Source organism: Lobosporangium transversale, assembly GCF_002105155.1.
Source record: "Lobosporangium transversale strain NRRL 3116 chromosome Unknown BCR41scaffold_80, whole genome shotgun sequence".
NCBI classification, from domain to species: Eukaryota; Fungi; Mortierellomycota; class Mortierellomycetes; order Mortierellales; family Mortierellaceae; genus Lobosporangium; species Lobosporangium transversale.
The window spans coordinates 87213-111204 of NW_019029058.1; the positions used below are offsets into that span (position 1 = coordinate 87213).

The window sequence follows — 23992 nt, forward strand, 5'->3', positions numbered from 1 at the left end:
TATTGCGGCATCTGTCTTGTGTAAAGAAATCATAGGTAATGAATGGGGGCTCTTTGTGTGCTCTTCTGGAGGGGCTATGCCAAACTGTGCTTCTGCATGGCATCTTTCTTGTGCAATTGTTGTTTGCAGGGCCTTCATTTTCCTTCTTAATTGAAATGACGTCTTAGTAAATACCCTTCTATTTTTTTTTTTTTTTTTTTTTTTTTTTTCTTGAAAGAGCCATCCATTTCTCTTTCGCCATTATGCCCTTTTTAATTCGGGGGAAGCATCCCAAAGGGAGCGAGGTTTCTCCTTCTTCCCTCCCCCTCCTTTTTTTCTTTGGATATCGTTCTGCTATTCACACGTGTCTAAAGTCTCCTGAAAGATCCAGTTGGATATTCTTCCACATTTCCTGACAGACACTCTTTGTTAAGGCATTCATTGCCCACGACATGGTATAGGCATCGTAAATACACCTCCATCGACACCTCATTGTTTTTTTTTTATTTATTTTTTTTCGCCAAAAGAATATCCGTTGAGTCAGTCGAGGGCAACTTGCAATTGTAAATCCCGCCGTAATTGACAGTCAGCCGTATATTTTTATTGTTGTTATATATACAATATATTTGTCCTATCTGAACTCCAAAAGAACAAAGAATTGAGCCCCAGGTGCAACCGGACCAATGAGAGGCGATGAGCACAACATTGTCTGTTTTCATTAACATGCCGTTGCAAATAGAGAGCTTGTTGGATATGCTCATGGCTAAACTTTATGTTAGTATGCTAAGCCTATCATGTTTCTTGCACTACAGTTGTTAATTTTGGATCAAAAAAAAAAAAAAAAAAAAAAAAAAGGAGTCCTGGAGGATCCGTCATTCACCCTCGTTAATTTTTGTATTTTTTCTTTGGATGTTTGGAGAGTACGTCCGGTCCAAAAATACAAACTTGTTTGGATATGTGGAATGAACGACATCAATTTTTATTTTGTATTAAGGAGTGCTGGCTCATTGGGTGATGACATGTTGACGTGTCTGGGGATGCAGGGATTTACTAAATCATTTTTCTCCTTTTCTTTCTCTCCCTTTTTCTCCTTACATGACATGCTCACATGGGAAACACCGACTGCATAATGAAGCATCAACAGTTTATTACCACTTTTATAATCTGGAACTGTGTAGTGGGAACTGGACCAAAGTTCTTTTGTACAACAAAGATGTAATTTTTTGGAAATAAACAGAACCCTTTCAACTGCCTAACTGCCTATATGCATATTAGATACAACTTCGCTTTGCTTTTAAATCCCTCAACTCCTTCAGCTTGTCCATGACTTCATCCAGAGACCTGACCTCACCCTTGGCCTTCTTGCTCTCCTCAGCATCTCTTGATCTTACATTGACCGACCCTGATGCCTCTTCCTGAGCACCCACCACAAAAATAAAGTTGTAATGTGCCAGCTCCGCATTTCGAATCTTTTTATTGATCGTCGAGTCAGAGGCATCCACATCCACAAAGTACCCGGCATCGTGCAAGCGCTTCCGCACAGACTCTGCATAAGGCAACAACGCAGCAGCCACAGGGACAATTTGAATCTGCCGTGGTGAAAGCCAGAAATCCCAACGTCCGGCACAGTTCTCCGTAAGGATCGCAATCATCCGCTCAAGTGAACCTAGCATTGCACGATGGATAATAATTGGACGTGAAAAGTCTGAAATCTCACCACCATTGTTGCGATATTGTAGATTGAAACGCTCAGGAAGCTGGAAATCGAGCTGTAACGTGGCGCATTGATGATTCCGTCGAAGAGAGTCTCGAATCAGGATATCGATCTTTGGACCATAAAATGCACCGTCACCCGGATTAACTGACCAAGGGCGGCCGAATCTATTAAGCGCGTCCATTAAATGCTACATAAAAAATAAAGTAATAATAATTCAAAGTTATTTTAAATAAAATAAAATATAGAGTAAGCAGCTTGAAAGAGACGAACCCCATGTCTTTCTTAGGTCATAAGCACAAACTCACCTTTTCTGCAAGCTCCCATTGCTCTAGCTTGCCCAAATATTTCTCCGGTCGCGTCGACAACGCCAAAGAAAACTCAAATCCAAAGATTCCGTAAACATACTGCAAAAAGTCTAGCGTTGCATCCATCTCTTCTCCAAGTTGGTCCAGTCTACAAAACAGATGAGCATCATCCTGTTGGAATCGTCTTACTCTCGTCAGCCCCGTTAACGCCCCCGAGGCTTCGTTTCGATGCAGGACTCCGAAATCTGCGAATCGGAGTGGTAGTTCACGGTACGATCTCTCGCGGACACCAAACATGAGACAATGGCCAGGGCAGTTCATGGGCTTGAGTCCAAACTGAACATTCTCCACATCAAACATGAGCATGTCCTCTTTGTAGTTATCCCAGTGCCCGGACATATGCCAAAGCTTGACGTTAAACATGTTTGGCGACATCACTTCCGTATAACCACGCTTCCAGTATTCGGACTTGATGAATTCCATGAGCGTATTGTAAATCCGAGCGCCATGGGGGAGGAAGAAGCAGGATCCCGGTGAGAGTTCGTGAAAGAAAAAGAGCTCTTGATCGCGACCGATTTTACGGTGGTCACGTTTGGCAGCTTCCTCCAGCATGGCTTTATATTGAACCATGAGCTTGGCATCGGGGAAGGAAACACCATAGATACGCTGGAGAGAATCGTTTTTAGGATCACCAAGGAAATAGGAGGCAGAGTTTTTCAAGACAGCAAAGGCCTTGATGACACCCGTGTGAGGGACATGAGGGCCGCGGCAGAGATCGATCAAGGGGCCACATCTATAGACCGTCGAAACCGATCCATCTGGGATTTTGGACTGGATCAATTGAACCTTGTATTGATTATGCTAACGAATTAAAACAATAAGATGTCCCCTCAAACATCAGTTTAGGTCCTCTTGTTATGTATAGACTTAATACAGCCTTCTCTTTTAAGTTCGCTTGAAATACCTTGAACATTTCCAAGAGATCCTCCTTCTTAACTTCAAGCCGCTGAAATGGCTGCTTTTCCTTAATAATGCTTTTCGCTAACATCTCCAGGCTTTCGTAATCGTTTTGGGAGACCAAGCTAAAATCCCATCCATGTTTCAAAGGCATACAACTGATAAGTCTATGCTCTACACCAAGAATGATAATAACAAAGTCTATAGATAGTAAAAGAGTATGACTCACCGCTCATCCCTCATGGCCATCTCATAGTAAAAGCCATCATCAATAGGAGGTCCGAGGCAGAGATGGCATCCATAGTGTTTCTGGCATGCTTCTCCCAGCACATGGGCTGATGAATGCCAGAAGACTGCTCGGCCTTCTTCACTGTTTTCAAAATCCAATAACTCGAGTTCACAAGAGCTTTCAAGTGGCCTTTCGAGGTCCCACAGGACTTTATCAACCTTGGCGACAACCACTCGCTCTGCAAGACTCTTTGCAATTGATTTAGCGATGCCCATGGGGGACGTCTGCCAAGCAATGCCCTCACGTTTGGAACCATCAGGCATCGTGACTGAGATAGGAATTCGAGGTTGAGCTAATGTGGGGTAGCAGTCATTGGAGGCCGAAAGTACGTATTAGTCAAGAATGATATATTAAGCATGGTAGGTTATGCATGAACAGTGGCAAGCAAAAATAAAAAGTTTATTTACCAGAGGCTAGTTCATCAGCTTCTTGCTTGAGCCTTTCAAAAATGCCGATGCGGTGGGCGACGTACTCCGGCGCAGGAGATACCTATTTTTTATTTTATTTTATTTTATTTAAAAGATTATTGCAAAGGAGTAAATATTAATCAAACATATCTCATACATCTATTTCATCCCAAAAGCTCTTAATCTACTGTTAAAATCTTAAAAGTTACCTCAAGAGGATAGGCTGCCTCAGAGACTTTCTTTGCGGGCTTCTTCTCTTTGTGTACCTTCAGCAGTGAGGCCTCACTTTTGATCTGCAGATCTTGCGCCTTGTCTGCTTTGTCTACAGCAGCAGCAGCAGCCGCAACAGCGGGAACAGGGGATACGTTATTTGATTCGATTGCGGATGACATGATTATTTTAATGGTTTATGTTATGGTTTATGTTATGATTTCTTTTTTCTTTTTAGACAGTCTGATGAGGTTAATTTAGAGTTGCTTGAAAGAAATTCGGGACGTGCTTCTTGCTTCTTTGCTTGCCTTTTATGAGTTTTGGGGTCAACCGTTTTTATCCAATCGAGTCACGTTGAATATTCCCCTGAAAGCATGCTGTGGTGAGCCCGTCAAGGAAAAAAATGATTTTTATTGAGTCATTGTTTTAATTTAAACACAGCCTTCGCCCTATTCATTACCAAACTTGCATTCTTCCACTTCTCTTTTTTTATTCTGCTTTTTACATTGACTCCAACAGGTCCAAATGGTCCAGATGGTTCAACAGTTAAAGAGGCTGTGCATTGATATTTGTAGGTCTTGAATGCTTTATTGGATAGGATTCATCGTGACATTAGCTCTATTATCGATACACTCATTTACAAGCACCGTAAAATAGAAAATATAACATTGGTAAAGCAAACCTTGCTGACAAACTTGTTAAACAAACCGCTGTCCACATTGGTGCGCTTCTCATCCATTCATGGCTTCCTTGGTGCACTCATGGTACTCTTGGCGTTGGCTTCTCGATCATCAGCTTTATAGGTCGCAATAACACAGTGGGGCGACTTTCTGATATCAAGCCATTTGGTCAGCTCCCTCATGTCACCATATCAACATCGTATAATGATTCATTACTTCAATCAGCTTTAATGGATGTAAGTTGGCACCTCCAGGATGTGCATCTGCTTGAAGGTCACTTAGCGCCACAGTGTTAGGCACTGTAGGGTCTTCTCATTGTCACCATCGCTTCCGTTCGCTTCTGCTAAAGTGCTATTGGAGATTCCACTCTTCTTCATAGTTGCTGGACTTGTGAGCATTCGACACCAAACGCATAAAGTCCTCAGGCAATAAAAGTGTACTCAAGCCATTTAAAAATCTGAATTGTTATGCGTAGACATTAGATTGAACACGGTCCATGAGACCGATGAGCAAAGTCCACAAATGGATCGATACAGGTTCAATTATCTGTGCTCAAAGGCACCTATAGCAATTCTACTACATCCTTGGTGACATTGGGGAGGAAGATATAGACGAATAAACGAGAGAGTAAGGGAAGGAAACAAGTTATTGCATCTTGAAGGAGACAGAAGGGATAAAGAGAATCCAATTTAATTTCCTTCCATGTCACTCAAGTAACGAACGTTCGATGTAGAGGATCCCTAGGAATAAGACTTTATAGATTTATTTCTAGGAAACAAAAAAAGACAGTCCAATTGAGGCGCATTAAGATCAGCAAAAATTATAAAAAAACAATCTTCATGCTTACTCTGTCTCAATGACGCTAGAAGAATGCATCGCAGCTCTGCCGAGGATCGAAAAAGGTGTTCTTCGTGACAGTATGTAGGCTTTATTCCTTGCTGTAACATTGAACATAGTGGTTGAGACATTTATTGGCTCATTTCAACCCATTTTCTCGATTGGTTTAGTTTTTAGTCCGTTACCTGGTTGTCCAGAGCCTTTTTCTTTAGATCTTACAAATGAATATCAGCGCTTCACAATGCCATTATTGGCTTCACAGCCTTCTGGATCGTCGACGTTATCACCGAATCCAGCACAAAGGCCAAGGGAGCAACCAGCACAGCCACAACAGCAGCGTCAACAACAACCATCTCAGCAGCAGAAATTGAGCGATGGGCGTTTTAATTGCTCCGTCTGCAAAAAGTCATTTGGCTCTGAAGCCACTTGGAATAATCATCAAATGAGCTCCAAGCATCTCACTGCTGTTAAGGAAGCTGAAAAAAAAGCTAAAGGAGTCAGATCAAAAGGCACCTCATCAGGATCAAAGACCGCTGCATCTGAATCCAAAAAGTCCAATGGTGAAGAAAAAGAGAAGGAGGAGCAGGATCCACCCGAAGTTGCGGAGGCAATAGCATCATTTCATAAAGTCAGCAAGATCTCAAAGGAGAATCCTGGCATGGCTTCATCAGTCCTATGGAAGATCGCTAAAGGTACCAAACATGAAAAAAAAAAAAAAAAAAAAAAAAAAAAAAGCAGCGCAGAGTACAGGCCTTTATCCTTCACTACAACGGACGCTCATTAATACTACATTCTCTTTATTTATACATCAAAGCTTTATGGTCCTTTCGCCGGAGCCAAGAAACTGCAAAAGTCCTGTCTCTTTTAATACAAATCCTTACCAACCTTCAGGATGAGCAGCCAATATCGGCAATAGCACAGCCATCACAACCAACAGCAGGATCGCTCACAGCCACCCAAATCAATATGACTCTATACCTTTCGCGGCTCGCCATGGCCCGTTTAACTGTTTATCATTCACCATCACTTGCAATGGGGTTCTATCTCGATGCCATTCAAGGACGATGGGAGATCAAATTTATGGACTTTCAAGCCATTCTCGAAGTAAAATTTAAAGAGTATACTTTTAAAGAGTTTGTTTAGGACAGTTCTTCATCGATGGTACTTTGATTAGGGCTTTATTTATTTATTTATTTCTTTTCTTCTTTTCTTAAAGATGGTCCATACATGCTCTGTCTCTCAATTATTAGAGCATTGTAAGCGCTTCCTCTCAAGGCATCCAAAGACGGAAAAGCTTATGAAATCCACTTCTAATGCTACTGCACCCGCATCCACGTCTGCACCTGATGAATCTGTCGTTGTCAAGAAGCCATCAGATCCCAATCTCAAATTACTCATTATCCTCCTTGAAAGCGCCTCTATGATTTCACAGCTAAGTAGAGGTACACTATCCAAGCAATCACCTTCATTAGTATCCCATTACCAAATTCAAACTCAATCGCCATTATTATCAGCTGCTTTACCGCTATCACAGGACGATCGAGTTCGAGCGGAGACAGCATTGGTGTTATTCGCCATGGCTACAGTTTTGGCGAGAGCGTCAGGACATCCGGACACACATCCTCTTGGCATCATTGATAATGGCGAGAGCCAAAAGCAAATGGATATTTTGAGGCGTATGATGATTGTGTATAAACATTTGGGGATGGCATCCTCATCTGCTGCATGTTTGATTCGCATAGGCGAGTTGTGCCTTATGATAGAAGAGCAACAACGGAGGAATGGCAATGGCAATGATAAAGTCAGGAATGCTAATGATGATAATGGGAGACTCTTATGGGATCTTTTGCAAGCATTGCTTTTTGCTATGGAGATGGGTGACTTTGTACGGATGCGAGATGCAGTTAGGCTATTGAGTCGTTGTCGAGGAGCGTTTTTGTATCTAGATGTTGAAACTATTGTAAAGACTGCTCAAGCGGTCATTACTCAAGATAATGATTATCTCCAAAGCAGTGCTTCCTATGTTCTTGAGCACCTATTGCTGCATATTCAAGAAGAGGAGGAGCAGGGAGAGGACAGGGCGAGGTCTAGGTTGCTGCTACGTCAACATGGATCGACAGCAGCAAGCATAGGCAGTCTCAAAAAGATCAAGCATTTAATAGTGTGAAACATGATTTATGATAGTTTAGATATTATAAATTATAAATTACAAATTATAAGTGATAAAATGTTACCGTAGATCTAGTTTGATATTTGCTCATAGGCCCAAAAGAAACCAATCTATTATTAAAAACAAAATTTGTAAATTTATACACGACAAACGCCAACCATTGGCAAATGAAATGGGCATGAGCGGCACCTTATTGGATTTTGCTTTTTCCCTGTCTCTGAAAAGGCCGGTCTTTTTCTGGGCCATTCAAAAGTAAAGCTCAGGAACAGGACTTTTTTTTTTTTTTTTTTTTTTTTTTTCCAAAGTAAGTTGGTGTAACAGCCGTAACAACTGTAACAGCTGTAACAACTGTAACTGCTGCAACAGCTGTAACTGCTGTAACAGCTTACTCTAGCCTCTTCCTATCATTCAATCAACTAAACCAACCTTCCAACCTTCTCGTCCTCCTCTTTTCTTTAGTACCAGCTTTTTTTTTTTTCTTTCTCCATCACTAAACAATTGCAAGGAAACCATTTCTTTTCTCACATCACTTCAATCGTTTCTTTGCATTCTCCATTCCGATCCATACTCCTTTCCTCGCATAACTCCTTATTCTCTCACTTTCACTCCCACTCCCACTCTTACTCACATTCTCTCTGTCAAAACCGATTCGAGCAAAGGGTACATCTGCACGGCTTTCCTCCTTAATTTGTCCTTTTTTTTTTTTTATTTTTCACATCGACTTTGTGCTAATTATGAGAATTTCTATTTTTGCCATATTCTCAACTCCAGATTGTGTGAAGATAAAAAAAAAAGGAGTAATTCACTGTGTTTGCTGTACACAGCACGTTATCTATGCTACCCTCAATAAAGAGTTCCTGTCGTGTAGCGACAACAGTACTCGCGGTTACTGCTTGTATTCTTTCGTTGTCCTTTCTTTCTCCAGCTCAAGGTGGGTTTGCATACATTTTTTCTCAATTTTCTGCTATATACCTTAATACCTCTACTAAATCAAACCAAACTCTTCATATATTTTTTCGTTATTTTTTGACACGACCCGTTTCTTTTTCTCTGTATTCTGGATAACTATTCATTTCAAAAAAAAAAAAAAAAAAAAAAAAAAATCGAATATGGGTCATTATCCATTCCAATAGCCCATTCAACCACATCGCCAACGATCACACGCACTGAACATATTTTTGACGTGCATCATGAAATCTTGCCTAAGGATTATGTTGGTTCAAGTCCTTTACCTTCCCTTAGCAAACGCAGTGATACTTCATCTTCAATCTCCACTGTCACAAAGCATGATACCCTACGCATCCAATTTGTGGCCTACAACACTACCTTCCATCTTCACCTAGAACCCAATCTAGATTTAATCCACCCGGACTTAGACCTCAGCGATGACAATAGTGGTTTTTCACTGGACGAGATCATGGCGTTCAAAGGATTTGTTGTTGAGGACGAATACTTTTCAGACCATAAATGGAATCAAGCTGCCCGAACTACTTGGGCACAGAAGCGTTCAATTGAACATCATCTTGCCGAGGATGGAGTTTTGGGATGGGCTCGTATGTTGATCGAGCACGATCCGAAAAATAAGTAAGTCCTAACACACTTTTTATGAGAAAAAAAAAAAAACTGTGGGACGCAAATTTCCTTTTGTGCTCACACATTTAATTTTATCCACATTATTGTCAATCATAAAAAAAGTAATGCGCTAGTCATGCGAGGTGCATTTATGGCAAATGGTGAAACGTACCAGGTCACAACACAGGAACACTACCACCTCCAGAAGCGCTCGGATGATGCAGCGCCCCCACCACTATCATCATCCACCCCACTTTCATCTGCAGGATCTGGCCTTGTTATCTTCCGGGACTCTGATCTCTATACACGATCAAGCAACATTCTCCGCCGGAAAAGAGGCTTAGCTCCAGAGGGTGATTCTTCATGTGGCTCAGAGATTTTATTCGATCGTAGCAGGAGAGCAGAAGCAGAGGCGGAAGCAGGAGTTGTTGGAGCGGAGCCGAAGCCGTTAATCCATGAGTATTATTATCCACCAAATCTGACGACCTACATCCCAGACTTGAGTTCTTCATGGAGCGATGTGTGGAAAACGGGGTCCTTGCGTAAAAGAGATGTCGCAATTAACGTAGCAGGGCCTAACCCTGTTCCCGACGGATGTCCCACCTCTCGACTTGTGAACTATATGGTAAATTCTATAAGAAGTTTTAGGATTCAATCCTATTCAGTGTAAAAAAAAAAAAAAAAAAAAAAGTCTGTGAAACTTTTTTCTGATAATGTTTATCATTTCTGAACAAAAAAAAAAAAAAAAAAAAAAAATAGGGTGTCGCCGCAGATTGTACATATGTCCGCAACTATAAAGGTTCTGCTAATGCACGGAAACAAATCTTTTCAACATTTAACACGGTTTCAGCTATTTATGAGAGTACTTTCAATGTTGCGCTTGGAATTATTGCGCTCAATATCGTTCCGGACGGTTGCCCATCCACACCCGTGGAGGATGCGAAATGGAATCAGGACTGTTCAGATTCTTATTCGATAGATCTGCGATTGAGCGATTTCTCCAACTGGAGAGGGCAGGGCGACCGGTCTCGCGATGGAGCGGGATTGTGGCATTTGATGACGACCTGCAAATCTGGGCCCGTTGTCGGTATCGCATGGACCAAAGCCCTGTGTCAGGCAAAGACACAGACGCAAAACACAGATGGAAAACAACAATATACAGCGGGAGCTGCAGTCTCCTCGGCTGGGCCTCAGGAATGGATGGTCGTGGCACATGAGATCGGACATAATTTTGGGGCTGTTCATGATTGTAATCAACAGACATGTACTGCAGACAAGGCTGCGGGTTCATGCTGTCCCTTATCGTCATCTACCTGTGACGCCGGTGCGAAGTATATCATGAACCCTTCAGAGTCCACTCCCACGAAGATTTTCTCGCCATGCAGTATCAAAGCTATCTGTCATACGCTCAAGAGTGGTGCAGGACAATGCCTAAAGCCTCCTGGTACACGTGTGACCCATAGTTCAGAGCCCAATATTTGTGGCAATGGGCTTAAGGAGGAAGGCGAGGAGTGCGATTGTGGATCTCCGGAGGACTGTGCCAAAGATCCTTGCTGCGATGGCACGACCTGCAAACTCAAGAATGGGGCTGTCTGTGATGACCTGAACGATGGTTGCTGCCTGAACTGTCAGATGCGCCCTCAAGGACATGTCTGTCGGCCAGCAATCTCAGAGTGTGATATTCAAGAAGTATGCTCAGGAACTAATGCATCATGCCCATCGGACGAGCGCGTCCCTAATCTGACACCCTGCAAGGGCTCCAAGAACGAGACAGGCCTCCAGTGTGCCAATGGATTGTGCACTTCCCGAGATCTGCAATGCAAACAGCAGGACAAGCATGGAAAGTTTAAGCAATGTAGCGCCTCCAACACCTGTGAATTGACCTGCAATGATCCTAGCGGCTCAGCATTAAGCTGTATTCAGGTTCAAGGCACATACTTCGTGGATGGCTCCCCTTGCGGGTTTGGAGGAACATGTAATGCTGGTACTTGTGAGTATACTGGCGGCGTGAACAGTGTCCTAGATTGGATCAAGGGCAACTTGTTGATTTTTGTCCCTGTGGCAGCAATTGTTGGACTTTTCTTTCTTTGCTGCATTTGGAGCTGCTGCTGTGCAGGATGCTATAACCGCAGGCGGCAACAACGCCTGCAAGGTAAACCGCAGAGGCTAAACTCAACTGGATATCAGTACAGCTCATTTGCACCTCCGCCAGGAAATCCACCTGGTTATCCTCCGCCTCAACAATACCCAATGGCTCCAATGGGCTCGATGGTTCCGCCTACGCCTTCATACCAAGGCGGGTATCCTCAGCAGCCCCAGCCCCAGCCAACAGGCTTTACCTATCATTCGAATGCCAGTTCTAACCCCAATAATCCGTTCGGTAACCATAACGCGCTACCAAATCAGCAAAGACCGCAGCAATCTGGATATATTTAAATAAGGGGGGGAAAGAAAAAAAGAAAAAAAAAAACTTTTACAGTTGATGTTTTGTATTATAGAGAAAGCACGTCTTCCAGCCAAATTAAACATAATAAATAATATTTATTAGAAAAAGTTATAATGCAATTTTTTTTTTTTTTTTTTTTTTTAGTGGCGATCTTTGGAATTGCGTATCAAAGACAAAAAGACCTCTTCTAAACTTGTTTGAGCAATACCCCATTGCTTGACTTTGCCTTGTGCTTGGAACCTCTCAAGCATCGCAGTCAAATCAGCCATGTGTCCAATGGCTTGCATTGGGATACCAAACACCATCATACCACCAGACTGATCTAGGAGCGTTGATTCTGGCATGATGGAGCGGATAGTATCCGTCAACTCTTGTTCCAATTCTTTTTGTGTTGGAATGTTTCGAATATTGGAAGGTTGTTGGCCGTTCACATTATTGTTGGTATTTGAACCAGGGCCTTGATTTGTAGGAATGTAGTTACCGAGAGCCAACTCGACACGGTATCCGTTTCCAAACTTATTCTTTAGGCGTGTAGTATTTCCAATAGCCTTAAGATGGCCTGCTACCATGATGGCAACCTTATCACCAAGGGCATCAGCCTCTTCCATAGAATGGGTTGTCAACAGGATGGAGCGACCACGTTTAAATTGAGCCAAGAATGTCCAGACATGCCGACGATGGACAGGGTCCATACCTGTGGTCGGCTCGTCCAAGATTAGGACGTCCGGATCACCAATCGTAGAGATAATTGTTGATAGGCGACGCTTCATCCCTCCTGAGAGTCTGCCCGCCATTGTGTTGCGGTCTTTCCAAAGTTGAACAGCCTCTAATCGTGAGCGGATCCAGCTAGGTTTTTCACGAACATTCTCCTTAACGGATTCCATCTTGTTGGTTGATTCGACCAAGGCCTCTGAAGGCAAGTCTTTGATGCCAGCGTAGAGTTGCATATGTTCCCAGCAGGTCAAATCATTGAACAATACATCATGTTGGGGACAAACACCCATGGAGGCTCGGATCCCTTGCATATCCGTTTGGATGGAGCGATTAAATAAGAATGCGTCCCCAGAGGTCGGGCCCGTGACGCCGTAGAGCATTTGCATCGTTGTTGATTTCCCTGCACCATTCTGACCCAGGAGTGCAAACAGTTCATCGGGCTCGGTCACTAGGTTCAAGCGATCAACTGCTGTGTTGACTATTTTGGCGGCGCGCCGACGCTTTCGGCAGCAACAACAGCACAGACACAAGAACAGGCTCTTGAGGAAGCCAGCTCCATTGCTGATATAAACTTTGGTAAGGTTTGAGATTCGGATTGCGACCTTGGTTTGACAGTGGACAGCTCGCTCTCGTTCTGCAATCACATCACTATCTTCGTCAGGTGGCGGTTGGCCCTGGTATGGGATCATTCGTTGAGCATCAGCTGACTGCTGGCGAGTTAGACCAGCGTTGCCACCATAGCGAATGATCTTGAAGAGATGGGCAATGCTACCAAAATAGAAGAAGAGGCCACGTCGATGACCGTGTTCGTTTGGGATAACTTGATCGAAATAAAGTGTCAACAATGCGGCAAGTAAAATGTTCCCACCATATAATCCCAGTAATAAGTACGGTTGAGGAAGCAATGTCTGATAAGAGGGCTGCATCTGTTCATAATTTGTCAAGTTTGCAAAGTGGAACCCTGGCCCTGTAGTGACGTTGCCGGTCATATAATCGACAGAGTTCAGTGAGACAGCTGAGATCTGTCCCCAAAGGGTGGCGTGGTGCATGAATGGTAGGAAAAAACCCAAGATCCACCTATAAGCGCGTGGCGGTGGAAGCTCGATACCATCGACAGCACTGATGTAGGCGCTCGTGTCGACCCAGAGGCCAACCCAGGAGCCCGTCGCTATTATAGGGACAACGACCAAGACTAGGACCACAAGTGCAAAACCGAAAGCCATGGCAGTTCCTGTCTTTTGACAAAAGGTGGTGATCCAAAACCCAAGCATGGTCATTCCGTATGCCAATAGCGTAAACATGAGCCAGAGAACGAACCAGTTGGTGTTGGTGAAGAAAGTCATTTGAAATGCATATCCAAGCACGACCATGACAGCTCCTTGGATCATGGGCATAATCCAACCAGTCAGCCATTGAGCGCTCCAATAGACCACATAGCTTAAACCCATCATCTGCATAGCTTCTTTGCATTTGGTTTCCTTCTCGCGGGATACCCGAAGCATAGCCATGATCATCGTGATGCTGGCAGGAAGAGCCATCAAGTTAGCCAGCAGGTTTGAGATATCATCCTGTGAAGTGTAGCCGTTCTTGGAGCCTGCAGTTGGGAATGACTTCAGCGAGTAGTCTAGATCAGCCTGTTTGTGCTCCGGATCCATGAAGGTCATAAGAGCCTCATCCATGCCTCGAATCATATTGGGGAGTAGTGCTCCATAAGGATCATCATGACTAGATATACGATTATAACCAGCCTCTCGACTATATTTGTATCCAGGGACTGTTGACATATTGGTTGCATGTGTTGTATTGTAATAAACTTGATAGGTCCAGTGAATTGGTCCATCTGTAGCACCTGTGGGTATCTCTTTGGTAAAAACGACGCCTGTTACACACATAAATAAAAGTAGAAAAGAAGCAAAAAAAAAAAAAAAAAAAAAAAAAATTGTGAGCAACGGAGAGATTGTACATGAATATCTTATTTCATTTTTGCATTTGCTCTTCCTCCATACCAAGTTGAATGGTATCAGGATGCTGGAGTGAATAGTCGTAGATGAATTGGTCAGAGGGCATAGGGACAATGCCCATATTCTCCTTGGGGACACTGCTCATGTCCTGCCAGACTTGAGGTTCGATTTTGAGAGCGGCTTTGGTGCGAGCCTCGTTCTTGGTCTGGAAGTAACCCATGATTTGATTTGTTTCTGAGTTTGACGGAGCAAATACTAAGGTCATGCAAGCATTTGACAATGGCTCAGGCTACAGAAAAAAAAAAAAAAAAAAAAAAAAATTAATATGTGTGAATCTTCAATTGTCACTTGTCAAAAATAAATAAACTTTACCTGACATTGGTGAATACCATCCATCGCCCACGTCTGGACAGCATTGTCGGCAGATTTGACTTGGCCGTTATCGGAGACATAGGCTTTCTGTACGCCAAAGGTGACACCCATCACCAGCAGCGGTAGCACAATCACCTGCAAAAGGGTAGCTTTCCAATACCGAAGTAAGAGGATGCAATTCAAACGACAGACTACACCCAACTGGCGAAAGGCACGACCCAAAGCAGATGAGGCACGTGGGGATGCATAGATCACTGGATGAGATGCTGTGCGTGGTTTGTGGTTGTGGCTTTCGTTATGCTCTGGTGGATGAGGACTGCTAGGTTGAGCAGGGAGACTGGATGGTGGCGGTGTCATGCTTATGACCGTAGGTGTCCAGTGACTCGTGAGCTATAATTTATAGTACAATACTTCTTTGGATAATAATGGAGGTATCAATGCTATAGGGGGTGGTATATATAACCAAGATGACCGCAGAGATTTGCCGTAACCTTGTGGATGAAAAGAAAAGAAAGAAAGCAAAAAAGAAAGAGGGAGGAGAAAAGAAATGAGGATGAGAGCTGTACCTTTTTATGTCTTTTGAAGTGTAGAGCCTCAGTCTGTCAGAGTATCGAAGATCTTGTATGTTTGCCAATGTGGGAAAGCATAATTGATGCAGGCTGTTGGCATGTCGCAAAATAAAGCAATCTCCGCGTCACCAAGAAAACACGTTTCTTTATGATAATGATAATGATAATGATAATGATAACGACGAATGTCGACAAAGTCTTCAGCCTACACTATATGTCGTTACTATCCTAGAGGGCCTCTCATACCGATGAGAACCAGGCATAGCTGTAGCTTAGGGCTTTTTTTTTTTTTTTTTTTTTTTTTTTTTTTTGGTATAGATGGGTTTGTCCCGTTGATCTGATCGCTTGGGCTTAATTGGGAGTGTTTAGGGTTTATTTATTATAGTGAGCAAGATACATATTAGAAATTAAGGCTTGGCGTGTATTCTTGGCAACAATGCTTTGTGTTGCTTTGGCTGTTTCTACGAGCATGGACGGTGCTCTCATAACAACCCATCGCCGCACTTTTCTCCCGTCCGCTTTGTCATCGTCCCACTTATTGATATGAGTCAAATTTTTCGACAGCTACTTAGACATGAGAGAAGCACAATGGGCTCTGCACAATGATAAAGGAAGAGGACCTTTTCTTCTTATGATTCTCTGGAAGGAATAAGGTTGTAGGTTAAATTGTCTTGCTCTAAATATATTTCGACTTTGTAGCCACCAACTTCAGCCATGATGGCTCTCCTCTCACTTTAATCCATCCATGACTCTAAATATTAAGGTACCTTGATGAATATTTTCATGTTTAGTGACATTGGAAATATAAACAGCTTTTCAATAGTGTTCCTAATTTTTTTTTTTTTTTTTTTTTTTTTTTTTTTGAGCTAAATACGATTTCCCCATTCCAAGCCCTTCTTTACTCCAGCTCCCCTCTATCTTCTCCATTCGAGCCTCATAAAAAGATTGATGAGTCGAACTAGGGATGGCAGCCGAAAGCACCCGTCCATAAACTCGTAAGGGCCCTATCCCTATATAAATATATATATTTATATATTTTTCTGGTTGTGATTTTAGATTTTAGGCGAAATAGCTGTCATTAAGTGGTTCATATGATATTATCCTGTTTCTTGAGTGAATTAAGAAAGAAAATAAGAGTACATTTTGTCAATTTGATACTTTGCCCATATTTATCTTTTCAGCTGCGCATATTATTGCTCGTATGCGCTCTTATGGATCATACTGTGGTTCCAGTAGTACCATATGGCTCTGAATTGACTGCATTCATGACCTATTCCAACAGAGAGAGGAATTAAGTGATATGGTAGTACACGCATCCAAGTGCAGAATAGAAGGCTTGAAAAGAACAGCGAAGGCAGGAAGCAAAGGATCCTCAAAAGGTAGCTATAAGAAAGTAATCAGTTTCGATCCCCTATTTTGTAGTTTAAGAGCCGTGTAAAAAGACCATATATTGTCTCTTTTCTTCTGCGATTCGGAGGTAACACGGAATGGTAGGACAGTTTCATCATTTTCTTGATTGATTTCTTTTATCAAGGCAGCCTTTTCATTCGCCTGCTTTCTTTTATCCTTATGATCTGAGATGGAACGGAGGCAGGGAAAGTAGAATGGTCACTTTTGGAAGGGTAAAGAACACATTTACTCAAAAAAAAAAAAAAAAAAAAAAAAAACTGCAGATAAAACATAGGGAATGATTAAAGAGCGCCTACGCAATGGTGCCTACACAATGGTGCACGCATATTTACAAAAAAAACCATACTTAGCGGCTTTACCTTTATAAAGGAAGGGTAAAAATAGAAGAGAAGGGTAATGGACGTTCGAAATGGGACGTGAGAAGAAGTAGCACTTTGGTTCTCCTTCAGAACTCAGTTCCTCGTCAGATGGATTTTCGATCCGGGCTGGCGCTTCGCGACGATACGAACAGAAGTGTAGTGTAAGGAGTGAAGGGATGGTCTGGGTACAAGTGTAAAAGTGTGAGGTAGAGTTATGGTAGTTTAGACAAAAAAAAAAAAAAAAAAAAAGCACCAAAGAAATGAACGCATTTTAAATCTCTGGCATATCGCAGGGCACAGACCATGTTTCTCAATTGAAAACCAACGCGAATGAACACATGGCACAGAAATATTTTTCGTCTTAGTTTCTGTCAATTATATTTATTGTACACATGTATCGGTGGTTGAAGAAGCTCACTATTTAGGTCTGGTCATCATTGAAAGGGCAAAAGCGTAATTATTGAAAAAAAATAAAAAATAAAAATAAAATAAAATAAATAGCGGACAAGGAAAGGGTAAAAGTGCAAAAAAAAAATGAATTTATTATCAGGCCCGTGGTTAGGCTCGCGATGCAACTGCCACATTTTTCACAAAGTTATAGATAAATATTTACATTAGGAACTGAAGGAAGTAATCCACGAAAAAAATCCATTTCGCTATCAGAACATCTTAATTATCTCCTTCCTCTCTTTTCCCCCTCTCTCTTAAGATACGACGCTCAAAAAGTGTGAAGCAGAAGGCAGTTCACGGCGCATAGTCTGAGCGCGACGACTGAGCGAGTCCGAAAGATATGGCTCTACAGCCTTGGAAAGCTCGTCTTCCTCAGATGCTCGGTGACCATATTCCGTCTCTGTCTCGTATTTGTCGTTGATGCTAGGATACTGCCCGGCGATGGCACGGCGCACTATATCATCTTCGCTTTCGAAACCGTTCTTCTGGACCTTGTGATTAAGACTAACATTAACATAGCCGGCCTCATTGCTGTGGTCGGAAACCTTCAGATGGGCTCTTCTGAAGTTAATTTCGTTCTTAGCTGCGCTGCTGTTATCACCATCATAATCGAATGCGAATCTCTTGTTGCTCTTCTTGTTACTATAGCTGCTGTTGCCCTTATTGAGACGATGCTTCAAAGTAACTGCTTGGGGCCCCAGACTCCCCTCCTTTTCGAAGATAGCATTGCTAGTCATGTCCTCATGTAGCGTATGATCCTCTATGTACGTGCTATCATCGTCATTGATGCCATTGCGCTGGCTTTTAATCAGGATATCGACGACGAAATGGATAATGGCAAACGTGGTGCTGACGACCGAAATGACAGCTGGGTGGCGGAAGAACCTTCCAAGGGATGCTTGAGCTGATGGAGAGACCATGGTGTTAGTCCAAGATGCAGCTGCGGTTGGTGAAGAAGCAGAAGCCACATTGAGTAAGGGAGAGGGCAACAGGTTCTTTTGCATTCGCCTAGTTTTGGGCCCTTTGGTCAGATGAGGGGTAGGCTCAATCGGCTTAACTGTACCGTCACTATACAGCATGAATGTTTGATCACGCCAATCGACTGTTGATCCTGCAACAGCATAGGCGAATAAGGGTAAAGCCGCTAACTCGCGCCCACACCACGCCATTAAAAAGCCACGAAGATTGTCCATTTTTTCGCCCGAGAGAGCCTGGTAAATGGTCAGGTCCACCAAAAACCATGTAACGATATGGAATGCTAGGAAATTGAGGACATGAATGTTCCACAGCATATTAAAGCCATAGGACGCGATCAATCCGCAACCTATCATTTCAGTAAGCGGCTCCAAGAAAGTAGAGACAGTAACCATGTATTTACGGATGCGGGTCCAGCGGGCACGCCTTAAGAAGTAATCAGAAGGAGAAATGGAGCCTAATGACTGATAGGCAAGATCACCAGTCATCTCATGTTTATACCCCATCTTGAAGATGGCTGTAGCCAACATGTTATCCTCAGCCATGTAGCGTCCAAAGGCAGCAAGACCACCAACCTTGTTCAGGTCCGAGCGCCTAAACAAATTAGACTTGCCAACTACACATGATGCCAGCCTTGTCCAATTGATGAAGAGGTACATCTTGGCATGCACTGTATTCAAGAACATGAGCTCTAGTTCTGACCCCAGAGTCTGAGGTCTAACGCCATATGGCAAATGATGTACAAGACCCACGTCAGGCCTCATCATCATATCGACAGATCTGCCCATGCAACCAGGACCAACGTATACATTAGAGTCACAGATCCAGACAATATCGTACTTGGCAGTCTCGTATGATCGAATCATATTATTGACCTTGGGATTCATACCCACAATCTCCTCCCCTGCAACATAATGAGATCGTGAAGATAGATAGGGGAAAGAACAGTTGTGTTAGGGTGAGGTCATGAAGTGAGTACAAAAAAAAGGGTGATGACCCCGATAGTTAACACCTGTGCCACCACCATGCCATGCACAGACACACAATAAACATAGACAGTGCATAAATCAATTAAAGTAATTGTACAAAAGGATGAACGCGAATTGTTGTCGTCCTCAACCCCTTTATTGATTGAACGATCACGTTCCGGAGGGGTTTCCAACGAAGTTTAGTTTGGAATAGACCATAATAATTTTCTCTCCTTTCTCCTTTTCCAGTAACCGTTTGTCATTGAACCCTGTGAGAAGACAGGATCACATTCCTTTAAAGAAAAAAAAAAAATCAGCCCACTTTTCTTGTTTTCTTGCATATTATCACGATCTTGTTGGTATTGATAAAAAAACAAGTTAAACTGTAACAATTCAATTGTTGCGAGGACTGCCCAGAGCCAAGCAGATGAACTAGCTTCTCTCCCTCATTATTCACCCCCCTTTTACATTCTGCACGTTCACGCTAGGAAACAATGTTGATTGCAATAGTTTCTTTTGTTTCTAGTGAGCTCACGAGCCCATGCACCGACCACGTTTATACTTTTTCCATCAAGTAAGGATCAAGGACCAGCTGATGTTAGACAAAGCCTGGCCAGTGAAATGTCCACGCTCTTGTTGCTTATGTTACTCACACACAGAGAGCACTGTCGACGAAGCATAAAATGTTAAAAACGTTGTTGCGGCAAGACGAGGTTGGCGCATGTAAGGAATTCAGTGGTGGATTGGACAATTTTGAACGGAGGACAGAAGAAAAAAAAAAATGGAAGCATATTCATGTTCATGTCCGTCCATGTCCATGTGGAGTGAGAAAGATACAACACAGAAACTCAAACTCAAAAATCCAAAACCCAAACGCAAACAAACTCGAATTTGATGATGCCTCTCTTTTTTTTTTTTTTTTTTTTTTTTTTCATAATTCGGCCATACCAATGATAAGACGGGCATCAACCTTTGGGTACTGTTTCATAAGGGCCTCAACGGCTGTAATGGCTGGATCGCCTGGGTTGGCAACAGAAAAGATGATTTCAAAACATGGGTAGTCCTGTTCAAAGCTAGAAGCCAAATTTTTATACATGTTGCAATCAACGCCACGAAGGGGACGGATGATGGATACGCCTGGAGCCTCATCTACACTCATTTGCGAGGATAAGGATGGCTTGAACCTTCCATATCTTGATCGGCTATGAGTGGCCAGTCATTGAAATTTGCCATTGTAGGAATATTTCCAGCATTTTGGCATGTTTTTGATTAGTTTCCTTCGAACGTTATCCAGAAAAATTCAATCGCGCCCTCGACACGAGGAAAGATCACAATTGGGCGTTGCAGTTTCATATCCATTTATATTTCTTGTCACTACTGTCATTACACAACAATCTCCTCATTCCCATTTCACCATTGCAAAAAAGTTGGAAAGGAATGTTACCTAAGGGTAATGGCGACAACTGCAGCAATGCAGGAAAAGAGCCAGACCAAAAGAGAGAGTACCATACAGAAGAGTTGCAAATTGGAGTATCGCTCCCAAACCGAGGGAAAGGATTGAATCATTGAAGAGTGTTGAGCCACAATAGCGGTGTAAGAGGTATTCAAGTGATACTTCAGGTGTTCCGTTGGATGTCAAGGAAGCTATGGCCTGGTTCCGAAGAGAGGTGGGTTGTGAAAGGAGTAAAAAAAGAATACAAAATATAAAAACTGGAAGAGGATCGAGTGAACAAATAGCAACCGAGGGATACAAGAAGAAGAGGAAGAAAGAAGTGGAAGGAAAAAGTAGTAGGAGAGGACAAAAAAAAGTGTTTATAAAAAGAAAGAAGATCATTTGAATACATTATCACCTTTGGAAAACCTTCTCTCATTCTCCTATCTTTGTTGTCTTTTTTTTTTATACAACTTAGTACCACCACTATGACTTTGTTCAGTGGAGGAACATGCGACGCGTGAGACGCGTCTCAAGTATAGTTGTATTCACCAGTCGTGAAAAATTCTCATTCTTGAGCTCACAATCAATTTCACATTACCCATTGTCTTCCAAAAGAACTGTCTTTCCTTCGATTGGGATTCGAGATGGTATATCTACTCTCATTATTTTTCTGTTGTCCTTGGTGGCCCTTTTATCTCCTTTTTGTCATTTATAGATTCCAGTCAAAATCACAAGCGAAAAAAGTCATTAATTAATAATCATGATCAAGTATCTTCAAGCTTGCATAAGATGAGTGTTCTCGGAGGTAATCCATCTTGACCTTTTATGCACACTTCATATTCATAGCTCTTAGTCCGAACCCCCCCTATCCATGATTTGGCGGAGAAGACTTGTTTTACTTGTAAAATATCCATCTCCCGCCTTGGCTTTCGTGCTAAGAGAGGGGAAAGGTGGTAGCTGATTCAAGCTATGGCACATGCATAGATTTCCACACGCATTACCTACTGGACATATTGATCAGAGATTGATCTCCTGCAAGGACAGAATTTATTTATTTCATGCATATCATTGTTTTGCACATGCAAAGAAACCATTTGACGGACGGATATGCAACCTTATAGATGGTAGACTGCGATACGGCCCTGCAATTTCTTGTCGCCAACTCTAGGATGCGTGCCCGCCACAAACAACATCTTTTGTGGGATGGTGATGTCGCCATCACCACCATCAACATCAACATCTCGTTGTGACTTATAGGTCAATATACAGTTTACTCGTTCAAAGACATCCCTGGTCGAAAATTCTTGCAAGGGCTGAAGAGCCCTGTGAGATGCTGCAGCCGTTGCCGCAGACTCTTTGTTCGGCAGAATATTTCTTTGTTGCTCTAGCTGTTGAACTGTCTTGAATCTGGACGCTTGATCATCCCAGATGGCGATCGAGCCGGTGTTGGAGGATGTTACTAACCAGTTTGGATTGAATCCAGCATACTCTCTTTTATATCCAGAAATGGCGAGGAAAGGAAGAATTCGGAAAACAGCTCGTTGTTAGTATACTACATTTGTCTTTTTTTTTTTTTTTTTTTTTTTTATTTTCTTTATTTTATCTGGCTTACATGGAAGCGATAGGACTTGAATGGGCATGTGACAAACGACCTCCCATCAACCAATTCATCTTCTTCTCCCCATTACTGCCACTGCTACTGCTCGTCCCTTTCTTGCTCTTGTTCTTGGTCTTCTTGGATGTACCAATGCTGCTGCTGTTACTGCTTCCAACAGCCTGTGAATTTGGATCAGGCTCTGTCTCCATAGAGGTTGGGAGGTCAGTAGGAGTATGCAAGAATTGGATAGATCCATCTCCTAAGCCAACGGCTATACGTGTTCCTGAAGGATGTGCTGCGATGGAGTGTACGAATGGCGGGTTAAAGAGTTGCTTGGTATGCGTCGCGCTTGGATCTGGTTGAGGGTCTAGATATTTTGTTATTGGGATACAATTCAGATCATTAGAGATATTGGACCAAAGTGAGTTCAGTGAATAATGAATAAATGCCATTTACTTAGAACAGTTCACAACTCAATGTCTTTTTTTTTTTTTTTTTTTTTTTTTAGCTTTGTTTACCAGTATCAAAAATTTGTATAGCACGGCCTTTGTAAAAGTCCCAAGCGACTATCAGTTTGTCCATACCCCCAGAAAATGCTGTAGAGAAAAATAGTTTTAACAAAGCGGTGAAGAAATGACATGGGAAATAAGAAAAAAAAAAAAATTTGCCCAAGGTTCATGTGACGTACCTTGTAAATCCTTATTTGCAACAAACTGAGCTGTCATAGCAATCTATACGACGCGAACAAGCACAATGATAAATAAAAAGTTATCCAGTTAAAGTTGTCAATAAAAAAAAAAAAAAAAAAAAAGAAAGAAAGAAAAGAAAAAGAAATACACTACATTATCATGCACACGCCGGGTATGACGCATCCACTCATGTGTTTTAAGATCAAGGATTCGCACATCTCCAGCATCATCGCATGCTATCAAATATCTTGCCCTGTGGTTTACTTGGATCTAAGGAATTTGGAGGTTGATTATAAGAGCCAACCTTAATAGCTGAAAGATGTTAATGAAGAGTTATAAATAAGCGTGATGGCATAATATATATACCTGATTGATTTCATCCTCTGCTCCTTCATAAACTCTGATGGCGAGAGCAGTGTCAAGGAGGAGTGACTCCATTCTTAAATCGAAAGAGTAGACTTTGTTACTGGAGGCAACAAAAACGGTGTGGTCGTCTGCAGGGGTAAACGAGATCGATGATACAGTAGAGTCGAACCCTTTCAGGGCTTTATGGACCCTGTCTGTTCTCAGGTCCCAAATGCGACAAGTCTTGTCCTCTAAATATTTTTTTTTTTTACGACGTTGATAATTGGCTGGTGTATTAGACAAAGAATCATCCACACTAAGTCCTCAATGCCTCTTTAATAAAAGTGAGCACCAAAACGACAGAAACAGGGAAAGGGGATATTGATAACAGGACAGCCCACAGCCCACAAAATGCAGACACTGCACTAACGAGAGCCAACTTTCTCCAAAAAAGCAAAAATAAAATATATAGAATAAAATATATAGAATAAAATATATAGAATAAAATAAAGACGATTGGTTTCTTTATCCTTTCATCGTCAGACAAGTAAAAAAAAAAAAAAAAAAAAAAAAAAAAAA

General features: G+C 42.2%; 6 protein-coding genes across 6 annotated transcripts; 2 read left to right on the plus strand and 4 right to left on the minus strand.

Moving 5' to 3' along the window:
* Positions 1 to 1058: 1058 nt before the first annotated feature.
* BCR41DRAFT_426824 (hypothetical protein) lies at positions 1059 to 4130 on the minus strand. Its single transcript, XM_022030782.1, has 6 exons — positions 3864 to 4130; positions 3655 to 3736; positions 3188 to 3539; positions 2966 to 3083; positions 2002 to 2862; positions 1059 to 1883 (listed from the first exon to the last, which is right to left on the minus strand). Exons 1-6 carry the CDS (start codon positions 4044 to 4046, stop codon positions 1251 to 1253), a joined length of 2229 nt encoding a protein of 742 aa, XP_021875451.1. The 5' UTR covers positions 4047 to 4130; the 3' UTR covers positions 1059 to 1250.
* Positions 4131 to 5401: 1271 nt separating this feature from the next.
* BCR41DRAFT_365045 (hypothetical protein) lies at positions 5402 to 7556 on the plus strand. The gene is made up of 3 exons (XM_022026109.1): positions 5402 to 6073; positions 6196 to 6485; positions 6598 to 7556. Exons 1-3 carry the CDS (start codon positions 5623 to 5625, stop codon positions 7546 to 7548), a joined length of 1692 nt encoding a protein of 563 aa, XP_021875452.1. The 5' UTR covers positions 5402 to 5622; the 3' UTR covers positions 7549 to 7556.
* Positions 7557 to 9274: 1718 nt separating this feature from the next.
* Positions 9275 to 11559, plus strand: BCR41DRAFT_314951 (Metallo-peptidase family M12-domain-containing protein; the record flags this gene model as incomplete). Its single annotated transcript, XM_022021198.1, has 2 exons — positions 9275 to 9748; positions 9883 to 11559. 2 exons carry the CDS (start codon positions 9275 to 9277, stop codon positions 11557 to 11559), a joined length of 2151 nt encoding a protein of 716 aa, XP_021875453.1.
* Positions 11560 to 11709: 150 nt separating this feature from the next.
* On the minus strand, positions 11710 to 15134 carry BCR41DRAFT_390772 (hypothetical protein; the record flags this gene model as incomplete). Its single annotated transcript, XM_022028271.1, has 3 exons — positions 14617 to 15134; positions 14290 to 14533; positions 11710 to 14162 (listed from the first exon to the last, which is right to left on the minus strand). Exons 1-3 carry the CDS (start codon positions 14971 to 14973, stop codon positions 11710 to 11712), a joined length of 3054 nt encoding a protein of 1017 aa, XP_021875454.1. The 5' UTR covers positions 14974 to 15134.
* A 2524-nt stretch (positions 15135 to 17658) lies between these two features.
* On the minus strand, positions 17659 to 21101 carry BCR41DRAFT_390773 (glycosyl transferase family 21-domain-containing protein; the record flags this gene model as incomplete). Its single annotated transcript, XM_022028272.1, has 3 exons — positions 20792 to 21101; positions 20296 to 20549; positions 17659 to 19283 (listed from the first exon to the last, which is right to left on the minus strand). The coding sequence occupies exons 1-3, from the start codon at positions 20911 to 20913 to the stop codon at positions 17659 to 17661; spliced, it is 2001 nt and encodes a 666-aa protein (XP_021875455.1). The 5' UTR covers positions 20914 to 21101.
* A 720-nt stretch (positions 21102 to 21821) lies between these two features.
* Positions 21822 to 23662, minus strand: BCR41DRAFT_365051 (WD40-repeat-containing domain protein; the record flags this gene model as incomplete). The annotated part of the gene is made up of 6 exons (XM_022026110.1): positions 21822 to 22273; positions 22395 to 22746; positions 22898 to 22975; positions 23068 to 23110; positions 23222 to 23338; positions 23435 to 23662. Coding segments are annotated over 6 exons (1194 nt in total), but the record flags the coding sequence as incomplete, so codon positions are not given.
* Between the last annotated feature and the right edge of the window lie 330 nt (positions 23663 to 23992).

What these genes read in the sequence shown, in the direction of transcription:
- BCR41DRAFT_426824 (XM_022030782.1), bottom strand. Translation starts at nt 4,046, where the DNA reads ATGTCATCCGCAATCGAATCAAATAACGTATCCCCTGTTCCCGCTGTT. An exon ending in ATGGCCATGAGGGATGAGCG is followed by an intron (nt 3,084 to 3,187) that starts GTGAGTCATACT and finishes ATGGGATTTTAG; the next exon opens with CTTGGTCTCCCAAAACGATT. An exon ending in AATGGGAGCTTGCAGAAAAG is followed by an intron (nt 1,884 to 2,001) that starts GTGAGTTTGTGC and finishes TTTTTTATGTAG; the next exon opens with CATTTAATGGACGCGCTTAA.
- BCR41DRAFT_365045 (XM_022026109.1), top strand. Translation starts at nt 5,623, where the DNA reads ATGCCATTATTGGCTTCACAGCCTTCTGGATCGTCGACGTTATCACCG. An exon ending in CCTATGGAAGATCGCTAAAG is followed by an intron (nt 6,074 to 6,195) that starts GTACCAAACATG and finishes TATACATCAAAG; the next exon opens with CTTTATGGTCCTTTCGCCGG. An exon ending in ACTTTCAAGCCATTCTCGAA is followed by an intron (nt 6,486 to 6,597) that starts GTAAAATTTAAA and finishes CTTTTCTTAAAG; the next exon opens with ATGGTCCATACATGCTCTGT.